General features: G+C 33.1%; 1 protein-coding gene across 3 annotated transcripts in view; it reads right to left on the bottom strand.

The window, feature by feature from the left end:
- Window positions 1-12869, bottom strand: part of LOC117118613 (G-protein-signaling modulator 2-like) — a 92030-nt gene that overhangs the window by 50359 nt on the left and 28802 nt on the right. For all 3 annotated transcript variants that reach the window (XM_033263250.1, XM_033263248.1, XM_033263251.1), the window contains exons 7-10: window positions 10892-11047; window positions 7415-7523; window positions 5942-6012; window positions 4474-4520 (exon numbers count right to left, since the gene is read on the bottom strand). In XM_033263250.1, coding sequence (XP_033119141.1) covers window positions 4474-4520; window positions 5942-6012; window positions 7415-7523; window positions 10892-11047 — 383 coding nt within the window. The remainder of the gene's footprint in view (window positions 1-4473; window positions 4521-5941; window positions 6013-7414; window positions 7524-10891; window positions 11048-12869) is intronic.

The raw sequence follows: 12869 nt of genomic DNA, 5'->3' as shown, positions 1-12869 counted from the left end.
AACAATTTCTTATAGTTTACATTAAAAAAAACAAAAACGAAGAAATCTTATTGTTTTGGTAAAAAAAAATTGTCCCACCAACTATGTACAGCAAGTACAGGGCAATTCCAAACATATATAAATTAAACTCTAATAGTCTCAGTTTACCATAAGAAATATATAGGCCTAATAAAAATCATACAGTATTACCATGCTTTCTAGGCATACCTTTATACAAGCATGGAGAAATGAAACACCCTATATTCCCACCCTCATCCCTCAAAGAAATGTCAGATGCACTTTGACCTTGATCATCAACAATAGAGTCTGTTATACCAGCTCCATGGCTAAACGATATGATATTCCTATTAAAGTATGTTAAAAAGAACTGACCTCTGCCAGTACAGTAGATAGCATCCATTATGTAATAGGAACTTTCCTTTTTGCACTTCCATTTAATTACATTGAAACATCAGATAAATCACTACACCTGTCTATGTTTGACAAGTAGCCCAGGTTTATTCCATTTAATAAAGAGGGGGTATCATATTTCAATGATGACCATATTTAGAAATTATTCATGATTTAGCTGTAAAATTGCTTGATGACTAGCATTAGAACTATTAACACTTTAGCAGTAGTTGGATCACTTACTCTGGGTTCTTTTTTTTCTAAACTTTTATGTATTTTTAACAACAAAAAATAAATGCATACCATGATCAAAAAATTACATTTTAAACTTTAGAACTAATAAGCCTATATAGATTTTATAAATTGACAATTAGAATTAGGTAAAATATTATATTCTCATTTTGAATTTTTTTTTTTTTTTTTTGAGAGGTGGATGCATAACATTTGTTGTATTTTGTGTACAGGTATATATTTAGAATTTCTTTTGGCTGACAGCATCCTGGGGAGCTCCACAACAGTAGATTTAATGCCTTCAGTTTCGGAATCAGGTGTTGCCTAGCTTCCTTTATTCGTAAATTGTATTTTCTCTAATTGTGTTACGTTGTATTTACGAAGACAAAACTAATGATATGAAACGATATGATATGATGATAAGTTATAAGAAACAAGGTTTATCAAATGAGTCAGAAAAAGCATTGTTTTCTCACATCCAAAAAACAGTAGAAGTAAAAAACAAACGAAACGACTGCCCATTTTTTTTTCTTTGCATTTGTGGAAGATTGAGAGTGCAAGCAGTGTAGTGGGGTTTACCAGTGCTCCCCAGTTTACTCATGAAGAGGTTTTGAACCCCTGACCTCAAGGTTGAGAATGAGAGCAACAACTGTTGAGCCAAATGCTTCCATTAAACCTTGTTTCCTTCCCTTTTTTCTAAAGTCCTATTTTGCTAAAATTTATTACTAATATCCTTCCAGTGTATCCAAGAAAGTCGGCAGATATTCAGGTTGTTATCAATTTTGAATGAGACACAGATCGTAACAATTCATTTTTCATTGATTTACAGACTTTTTTTCAAAAAATTTTTAAGGAGTAGAAATAGTAATGATTTAATTTTTAATTATAATTAAAAAAGCATAAAAGCCCATAACCAGAAAATAAAAGTATTGCCTAGCAATAATAAAGATACATTATATTGCTATAGCAATGTAATGTATCAAAGAAACAAACCAATACTGATATTTGCAAAGCTACCAAGAACAGTAGTGTAAAAATGGCAACTAGATTTTTAAGGTGACAAATTCATCAACGCAATTGTACTAGCAGAGATCTATTGACTTAGTACTGTAAACAGAGGAACAGTGTGGTATATAGGCCAATGCAGACAACTTTGTACCACCTGCTTCCTTCCTCCATAGTCGTACAACGCACCCCGATGCAGTTGATTGTCGCATTGGAATTGTTAGATAATATACGGTATCGCATTAGACTGCGTCATACAATGCTGTCCGAGTTTGGCTTTGGTGGTCAAAATTATAGTAGGCCTGTAACATATTTGCTGTAGCTAAAAAAATGTTAGCAACATTATTATGTATGCTGTCATGGTTCCACTATTGTAAGTGATTATTAATTCAAACACGCACATAGAAGCTATATTAATTGTATTGCTTTACTTCATTGTGTGTTTATCACAATAAACACGATCGGTCATTGACCGTGCACCAATAATTAATGCTCTATATCGGCGACATGCACCATTAGATAGTTAATGTTTTTCTATTGGCACGGTCGACCGTGCGCTAACAGTAAGGGTTTTTTTTTTTTTAGCTATTGGCACAGTTGACTAGAATAGTAATCTTGGCTCAGCTGTAATAGTGATGATTGTGAGGTCCGAAAATTTTGCTGTTATTTCATTTGAGTATTTTATTATGCTTTATGCTCTACTTTGTTGTTGAACTTATTGCTACCTTCTATAAGTTTATCTTTCATTACTGTTTTATATTTAAATATGCTATTGTACAGCTGATCTAAACTTTATTCACCATGCCAAATAGGAAATAGGGTTAAGAGGGAAAGTAGAAAACATAAGCATGCACCGACATGACTGTTAACACAACTTGCTTTGATAACTTGGCTGAAAATGAGTGACATACTTATTCATGTTATAGCATTATGTGCATGTGCATCAAGGTGTGGATATTAATCCAATATGTCTTGTTTTTTTTATATGTATGAATTCTTTAGTGATTGTGAGCTTTCTATTATAGGGCACTACAGGCTGCAATAATATAAACAACAGTTTTGCAGTGATTTCAAATGTACTTGTGCTAGTAGGCTAAAAATAGCCATCATTTGCAAGACATTTGGCAGACGCTGACTTTAAGTCATTTGCAGGAATTATGTTGTTTTCGCAGGAAAAGTGCTCCAACACCTTTCACATAAACAGAGAAACAAGAAACACAAGAAGAAAAAAAATCCCACAGAAAACCAAAAAATCCAGACAGAAACAGAAAAACTTGTAAAAAAAAAACCAAAAAAAAAAACAAGAAATAGCATCATTTCACTGACAGTCCAATGCCTAAAGAAACTAAATTGTAGCAATGTACCACAATGTAGAAAAATCATTGCTGTGGTAAACAGTGGGGTCTCTATTTAAAAAAATTGTGTTAGAAATCTGTCCACGCATTTCAGAAAATAAGGGCTGCTTTCCGCACAGATTTGAGGTAAATTCTCTTTATAGCAATGTATTATGCAGACGATATGATTCTGCACACCCATTTTCCTGGTAATTTTCTGTGCAAATTTTGATGTATTATCCACGCAATTAAAATAATTTTGGAAAAGTATTTTCAAGATTTAGTTCTTATTTGCTTTAAATTACCACAATTTAGTAAATGTCTGGTTATTATAGCTCTTTCCAACCATTGCTCAGCTAAGCTTATACCTACTGTTAGTATTGAACTAAAATAAATTTAGTATTTTGTTGTAATTGATTAACAGAAAAGGACCTATAAAATTATAGCCTAAATATTCTACTGGAGTGATAAGACAGGATGTTTAACCACATGCTCTTCTTGGTATCCTTAGAACAAAAAACCTCAACATCATTCACATACATACCTAGGTGCAGAAATTACAAAGAGGGAAATATATGTATCATAATTCACCATATGTTTGTAGGTTCAACATGGACTATATTGATGCGAATTCCCAGATGATTCACTGGCCATATGTTGAACAGCTTCTGGTAACTAGTTTTAACTCATATTCAAACAATTAGCTTAAAAAATGGGTGACAAAAAACTGTAACAGAAGGGAAAAAACCTATACACAAAAAGCAAGCTTATGTGATATCAGTATCAGATTCAGTGTACAATTAAAGGATTGCATTCAGTGGTCATTTTTTTACAGTTGGATTTTTGAAATGGAATCACATTATCTGATTGGTCAATAAAACAAAGTGTCATAAGCTTATAAACTGAGTGAAGTAGAGTGTAATTTACACAGTTATTATTGTATCTACCCCTGCTCTTGCTAAAACAGGTGTTGCGATATTATTATAGTAGAAACAGACCTTAATAAGAATGCCAATATAAAATTTCTGCATGTCTGCAGTTTGGAAATCAAATTCCAATAAGTTATATCGACCGGCAGGTAATAAATAAGATTACAGCCTCAACATGTAGTAGAAAATAATCATGCTTGAAAGAGCCGTAGGGGCAATAAGTAACACAGGAAAAGAGAATGAAATAAGATACCCATAGCAAGCCAGACATCAGAAAATAACCAACAGAGAAACTGGAATATCCAAAAATAAATGAAGATGTAGAATTATTAATAATATAAATTTCTATGTATCTATCTTTGTAAGTATTTAACATGTATGATGCACTTAAAAAAGACATACACCTGTATGGTAAAAAATCGTTTGTGAATATTTATTTGAAATAAATTAGGTCAAAATAACCACCTTGTCTGATAATGGGAGCAAAGTGGATACAGTACATAAATTCAGTAGGATTTGCTGATGATAAAACAAAACTCTATTATAACTATTGAAATAAAAACTTCACAGGATTAAGCACTCACCTTCTCTGCTACAGATGCTACTTCCATTTCTCTCTTCATTCCTAAAACTGTTTTGGTATTTAAAAACAAAGGGAGACAACTGTTAAAAACAACCAGATAATTTGAAACTGATATAATTTGCATGTGCCCATCATAAAAAAGGGAAATGCATTTTCAAATTAGCAAAATAATTAATTAAATAATTATGGCTTCTGCTTTGCAAATGAGTATGGTTTGAGCCTGTTTGAAGAGATTTATGGATTTGAAAGGAGCTTTTAAAAGGGATATAGAACACCATTACCAAAAGTTACTTTGGTAATCAGAGATTAATTTTAAATAATATCATTGTAATCACACCTTTGTTATGAAAAATTACCTCACATATAATTCCTGATTTGTAATCTTTAAAATGCAACCAATTAACATAAGTATAATTACTTTGTAACTTGTTTTCTTTTTTTTTAGTTTCCCATGCCGCATAACACACCAGCCAATCAAATCCTTATTCCCAAGCTGACAAAAAAAGTGCAAATATCTAACGGTTTCAAGTTCACGCCTTACGTGTGTTGTATTGATGAGCGGCAGTTACACTTTAGGTACGCCAACTCAACACAAGAATGAGTACTGTTATTGTTGTTATTGATCTTATATGAAATTAGTAGTGAATGCTAAATTCATGGTTAAATGTTTGCCCCTGGGAACAGCTAGCGTTTCCATCCCAGACAGGGATGGAAAACTGCTTATGTTGCTGACGAACATATTAAAATTTTTAATGTTAATTAAATTGCAATTTAAAAGTTGGGGACGCAAAATCATGATAATAACTTTTTCTGTCTTAAGTTGAGTTCACATTGAATTAATTTTGATCAAACTAACCATTGGTCACGTTGACAAAAAAAAAATGCAGTGTGAAAAAACCTGCACAACATTCTCCTGTTAAAATTACCCAGTTCATATAAGGCAAGTGCAACTGAGTAGACATTGCCAGGAATTCTTAATTTTAAACAGATTTTATTATACTTTTAACTGAGTAATTCTTTCTTAGATGCTTCAATGTCTCCATGACTTGCGCTATATTAACATAATACAGTGTGTCGTGTGAATATTTGTTATTGGTTAAGATGATTGCATGCCAATCACAAGACTATGAGTTCAATCCTGGTACCAAAATAACTTCCTTCTTAAAATTCATAAAAGTAACATGGTTATAAAGAATCAAGGATCACAATTGATTACTCATAGAGTTTTACATAGCATTCACTTTCACTATCATTAACTATTATTGCTTTTACCATTTACTATTACCACTATTATCAATGAGAATCATTATTCTCCCATCAACTATGATGGGGCAGGAGATAGTTTGTGTAGATTTACTATGTATATTCCCCTTTCCTATTCATCATACTCCACCATCACCTTTTCCCCCTTCCCTATTTAAGGCTAAAAATCATTATTCTCCTATCAACCATGACGATGAGACACTTACCCATTTCCTACCAGTCTTGTGAGATCACTTAAATTCATCTGAGCAATGATTTCCCCAGTTTTATCGCCGACCTAAAATTAAATGATGCCACAATAAATAATTATGAAATAACCATCCATAACATAGGAAGATTGTAAGCCTCATAGGTAAAGCATTTTGTCAGATCAAAAAGGCCCTATATGAGTGGTTACTGAGTTGGGACAAATGAACTTATCCCATGAGTGAACTTATCCCATGAGTGAACTTAATAATGTGAATTATGAATTAATTGTCAAAAAACTGATCAATAAATACTGGTCAAATCTTGTAGAAAATCAAGACAGCTTGGAACAAGATGATTCTACATATTACATAATATATAACAGAGGCAACAATTTAAACAGTTAAAAACATGGTATTTTAGGGTTTACTGAGCAGAAACGTGTTAATTAGAATTTTATGTGTTTAATAGAGTTAAAAAGACCAATCCATTTGGCCTAGTTGGATTTAACAATATTTTTGTCCAATCAACCCTGCCACCAACTAACAAAACTGCTGACCCTACATTTTGTGTTGGTCAGGCATGGTCAACAACTTTGTTAATTATGTTTTTATTTCATCTTCAATAAAGTATCACTCTGTGAGGAATTCTGAGCTAGGGAGACATTAGACACGCACCACATGCCTGCTAAGGCAATTAAAGAGCATCCAACAACTGAAGATTCACCTACACATAACCATTAATGTGATTTATATGTATTTGTACAAGAAACACAAATGCCAAGTATGTTTATAAGAATAAACCACACCTTGTCTCGGAACCTTGAATTAAGTCAAGATTCATGCTTCTGTGCCTATTGGTTACGGTATGTAAACATCTTATAAGCTTTCCATCCATGCGATTAGTGGCCTAATCATAAACCTAGACATGTTGACTATTCATTAGAATGTACAATACACATGCTCATCTCACTAAAACTTGGAAATACTACCAATTAAAAATAAAAATAGGTCACACATTTCTGAACATGATTTTCATGGCAAACTTGGTTGACATTTCAAAGATTAAATAGGACTCTGTTAACCATTAGGAAGCCTGAGTGTGTTTATAAGATTATAATGTTGGTTCTGCAACTTAAAAATCTTTTATATGGTGCTTTTGCATCCATTCATCTACCGTGCTGTTGGGGGCCTCCATTGAGTATTGGCTTTTATATACTTGTATTCGTGTATATCGCATTAGCCTACATAAATAACTAATTTTTAAACAGTTATATAAGTTACATCTTTGGTAATGTACCTTAAAAGGTGAACCAGACAAGTATTTCTATTTGAAATATTTTTTAAAAAGAAATAACAGAAATATAAACTAAAAAAAACCCCCCAATATATATACAACCACACTTTATCATACATAGACCACCCCCAACCCCCGTACAATCGTCAGTATGTTTAAAGCAGTTTTTTAGCAGAAGAAGAAAATAGAAGCTCTACCTCTTTGGAAATTTCCAAATGGAATGATGCATACTGAATTGCTTTCTCATATTTTTTTAAAGCTGTGTATGCGTTGCCTAAACTCCAGTATGCACGTCCTTCTCCAACTCTGCAATGACAAAGGAAAATAAACAGAAATTATGAGATTTGTAAAATAAAGAATATATTCTTATCTGACACTATTCATCTTTATGAATAAAAGTTGATATAAAAACGAAAGTACTCATTAAAATAATAGAGTACATAATTGTTGTTTCTGTTCTGTTATTTTCATTTCGACTTTAAATTAACATATTCCACAAGTGGTATTATGTAACATTATTATCATAAATATTACATAGTTGCACTGTAAGGTAAATAAAATATTGGCATATGAAATGTAGAATAAAAAAAAAATTATTTTTATCGATTCAAGGGAAGGACCACAGCCGAGAAGAATACCATAAAAGGCCTAAAAATCCACCCTTCACCAAAGATGTCACAAGGTGTGTTCACCTTGAAATGAAAATACTCAACCAATTTCCATTAAATAAACACTGTTGTGTACAATGGCTGGTTTTGCCAGAGCCGGTCACATTTACTATTCAACTAGACTGATGTAAGAGATCTACACATTACTAGTATACTGCCCTCACACTAGGCAGATCTACCCTTTAGAGAGATAATACCCTACATCAAGTGATACTTAAAAGTAAACATTTAGTTTATAAATACCAGAGGTTTTTTTTTTTCAGTGTGTGGGCCGAAATGCTTGCTTAATAACGTCACATTAACTAAACTACTCAATCAACCTCTTTAGTATGCTGTATTAGTTGGCTCAAATGGCTCAAATAATCAGATTATGATTTTTCTCGAAGGATCCCTGGTGGCGTACATCTAGATATTGACATAACAGTCTCTTATCTTTCCCTCTAATTCTTTATAATCTAAAATTTTAATGCAACTACATAAGTAATTCATTGGTTGATATTTACAAAGTGATGATGATATCTGTATCTTGTTAAGGAGTCGTAAAACTACTGACGTAACTTAGATTGAATTAGTATGTCAATAATACTTTGAATGCAACAAGAAACTATTTATAACATAATGTAATCTGATTTTTCTTAAATGTAGTGTCTATTGTTACACCAGTCTTAAAAAAATGACTAAATTGTGATTGGATGTTATTGTTTGTATGGATTGGATTTAAGAGATTTGGTGTTTATTTATGAATTGTGTAACAATAGTCACTGCCTTTTTAAAACTGCAAAATAAATACTATAGTCATTTATATGCAAGTACAATTTGGAAAATACTAAATTTGTTTTCTTTATTCAAACTGCTTACAAAATATTTGAGAATACGTTCTGAGGGCCATTGCTTGAAAGAAAAATCCCAGAAAATATAGCAAGTTTTGTTCTGGGAACAATCCCATAATGAACTCATTTACAAGGACAGCCTACCAACATTTTTCTTGACACCCTTGAATGAAAAAATTCCAAGTGCACCACCATAATGAAATAATACAGGGGTCCCAAGTCTCCTGGAAATCGTTGGAGTCTCCCGGAAATATGGAGAGCCTCCCTCAGGGAATCAAGAATCTCTCAGAAAATAATAACCCACAAATTCATATTATTTGTATGTTTTTACTATATATTATCAATTGTCCCACTGAAGTCAGTGCTGATGGGTATCCATAGGCTTAGCCTGCAAGCCGTCCGGCTGTCTTTTGGATGGCCAACAATTATTTAGGACGGCCACTTTTACTGTTACAGCTTGGCCTAATCAGCCTTGTCTACCAAATTCTTTATATTCTTCAAATCTATCGAATGTTACATTAAACTAAAGCTAAATCATATTTATGTTTGATAAAATCAACCATTATTGATTGAATGTACGTTGTTTTCATACCAATATTCGGTGGGGATTCCCAAAAATGTAAGGCTTAACCATTGCCTACCCAGTGAAAAGTTCACTTACACAACCCGCATCGTGTTAAAAACATTTATACCCCGCTGGAAAATGGATGGCAATTTATGTCTATAACTGAAATATCTTTGTGATAGCTAATTCAACACCATTCCTTTGAAGATAAAATTCCAACATTTAAACACCTTTTAATGCTCTCTAAAGATCTTAATTTTCAATTTTTTAAAAAAACGTTTGGGAGGGGCATGGCCTGAGTGGCCCACCCATCGGCTGAGGGCCATGCCCACTGGCTTCCATTTTGGACGGCCTATTTAGTTTTTCTGGCTAAACCCCTGTGGGTATTATCACATGCGCAGCAAAATATAATTGAAGCCTGGTTCTCACGAGAGCCCTAGTATCCGGATCGGGAGCTAACCGTTAGCACGCCCGATCGGTTAGGGGTATCCGGATGCGCTAACGGTTAGCAAGCGCTATCGGTTAGCAAGTTAAGGGCGTTTCTATCATCAACCAATCACACATACGCGTTTACCATTTCCAGTTTCTTATTGGCCAGTGATTCGATCGTCATATTGTTGGTATCCGGATTGGGATTTTCTCGCATGGACGCACGGCAGCTAACGGTTAGCAGGATCCGGATCCTGCTAACCGTTAGCTGCCGTGTGAGAACATAGCCTAAGTGTGTTAAGAAAGCTCACTTAACCAGATCTCCCGAAGGGATTTCTTCCAACTTGGAACCAATGATGATATTCCAAATACTAGACTAAAACTGATGATGATGATGATGATGATGATGATAATGAAGATGGTGGCAACTATAATGATAAAGACGATTTTGACAATGATGATGATGACAACAATGCTGTTTGCATAAATGTGACTATAATCATATTATTGATGTAGATTATATAATTAGATAATGACGATGATGTTATTATTATCAAGATTATAATTATATGATGATCGATGATGTTGATCTGGATAAGACCGTGGATATCTTTACATCGCCTAGGTCAGAGTTCAATTTCTTCCGCTGCTGTAATTGTGTTTGAGCTGTGTTGAAACACAAGTTTCAAGAGGGCACTTTCTTTCAAATGAGACATTTAAGCTGTTGGTTTCTTGTGCAATATGGTTTATGTGCAAGTTAGAGAAAGCAGTACACTCTTAAAATATTACTACCAGAAGGACCCCATTGAAAAAAGTTTAAGATTTCTGTTGCTTATCTGTGGTGTATTTCTTCACACTAAATAAATCCAATCAAGATGATGATAATGTGATCTTGATTGCAGGATGATGCAAAGATAACGATGATAATGATGATATATACTAAATGGGTTATTTCAAGGGATTTTTAGATTTTTTAGCTCTAAATATAAATAAGTAAATAGAATCATTTTTACGATTAGTTGGAATTGAAAAATTGGAAAAAATAAAAGATGTTAAAATTCCATCATAAATCAGCAAGAAAAGAACAACAAATCAAAGATGGAGATCATTAGTTAAAATTTGAAAAGGGAATTTCAGAAGCCATTTGTTTGACATAAGTTAGCCAGATAGCTATCATTGTACCTGTCATTTACATGTTGAGCGATATGCAGATGCCTCATGTGGTACTCAACTGCCTGCTCGAAGTCTCTCAACAACGTGAATGTGTTACCAAGACTGTAGCAGGCCTGGGCCTCTATAGCCTGGTCCGCAAGCCCTCTTGCAATCAGTAATGTTCGCCTGCAAAATTAAAAATAAGATGGACAAAAAGCTTTATTAAATTTAAGAGTTAAAACAGTACACACACAAATTTTGCCAATTAAATCAAATTGTGGTTAAAGCTAGGCTCCAGAGGATATGTTTTGATATGTTCTACAACAAGACACAAAAAGCATATTTGATGAAGAACTTTGGAGTGCTTAATTAGAATTTGAATACAGTATTTAAAAACTGGGGGAAAAGGGGTGTAACCACCATTTTTTCCCACTTTCCCCCCAGTATTTTAAAGATTAAAAAATCTGTTTCTCATTAACAGCTGCTCCCAAGCTTTTCATCAAATATGGTTTTTGTGAAATCAGTTGTACAACATATCAAAACATTTTTTTCCTCTGAGAGACTGGTTTTAATATACACTGACACAAACACTGTCTTATGCCTAAAAATACATTAAAATCAAACACAAGATTTGAAAAAACCCATAATGTAACTTATCAAGGTATATTTGATCCCTAACATTCAACTCCCTTAAGATAACAAAGAGTGTGAAATCAATATGGATTTTAATGCAAGGTATTTAAAGCTATGTTTTCAGACACGACAAACGATAACAACCAATGAGTTGAATGCTGGCAACCGCTATTTACACAGCTTGTTTAATTAAAGTCGCAGTCCCACGAGACATTGGAGGTGAGCCCGAATTAATGAATAAAGTAATGTTAAGATGTTCTCAACCTGCCATGAGACAAAATAATTATGTTTGGTCTGAGTTCATTCATCTGTGTTCATACGGATAAAATGTGGACATCCTTAAGCTCTATCCAGACTATCAAATTAAAAAAAACCTCTTGTATGCCCATATATAGTTATGATGTGCCTATATATGGTCATGATGTACCTATATATGTGGTCATGATGTGATGTCATCGTGACTATATTAAGCATGCCACATGTTTTTGTTAAATAAAATTTGATTATTGAGAAAATATAAACATCCTGTGTTGGCCATTCTATGATTGGCTTACATTTACAGAAAAATGCATCATTAGAATGTACTATATCATACATGATTTAAAATTATTCTTTTAGGTCAGATTTGAAATGTTGTATATTGTACATGTACAAGAGTACTTTATAAATGATATCATATTCTTATTACAAGATTATTTTATAAGTGATATTATTAATAGAAATAAATGATAAAAGAAAACAACATTGTTACTTTGACAGAGGATAAGAACCTTTGATAGGCAGGTGGGACATCTCAAAATCAATTGATTTAATCACATCCTCCGACATGTATATAACATTGAGAAACCTGATAACAGCCAGAAGATTACAAATATCAATTGAGGCTCTTCTCAGTATTAATGTACAGTACAAGCTTTTAAAACATTTAATACAGCTGAATTTTGTCTATGTAAGTAAAACCCTTAGGCTTTCCATTCCAACCACATTTCTCTGGCTAGAAGAGACAATGAATTCACATGACTAGACATTCCTGAACAAATAAAGTTTGAAATATACTATAGTAGCATGATTGCTCGAATTAATTTTGTATATATCGTTGTACTATCAGACCAACTTAACAAACTTGGTGTGTGCCTTCTCAGTAAACCCCTGTCCAGAATATCATTTTTTTGTGACAAAAACATGTGACATGCCTAAATATGGTCTTGACGACATCACATCATGACCATATATAGGCACATGCTGACTATAATATATGGGCATACTATAGATTTTTGTCATGAAGGAAATTTGATAATTTGGACAAAGCTTTACAGTATTGTTTTATTAATTTCCTCATTCATTCAGTATTGACCTTCTATACATATATATATAT

The sequence above is a fragment of the Anneissia japonica genome, unplaced genomic scaffold (assembly GCF_011630105.1).
Source record: "Anneissia japonica isolate Jap-2015-1 unplaced genomic scaffold, ASM1163010v1 scaffold376_len1572418_cov194, whole genome shotgun sequence".
Lineage (NCBI taxonomy): Eukaryota > Metazoa > Echinodermata > Crinoidea > Comatulida > Comatulidae > Anneissia > Anneissia japonica.
This window is presented reverse-complemented; position numbering and strand designations above follow the sequence as displayed.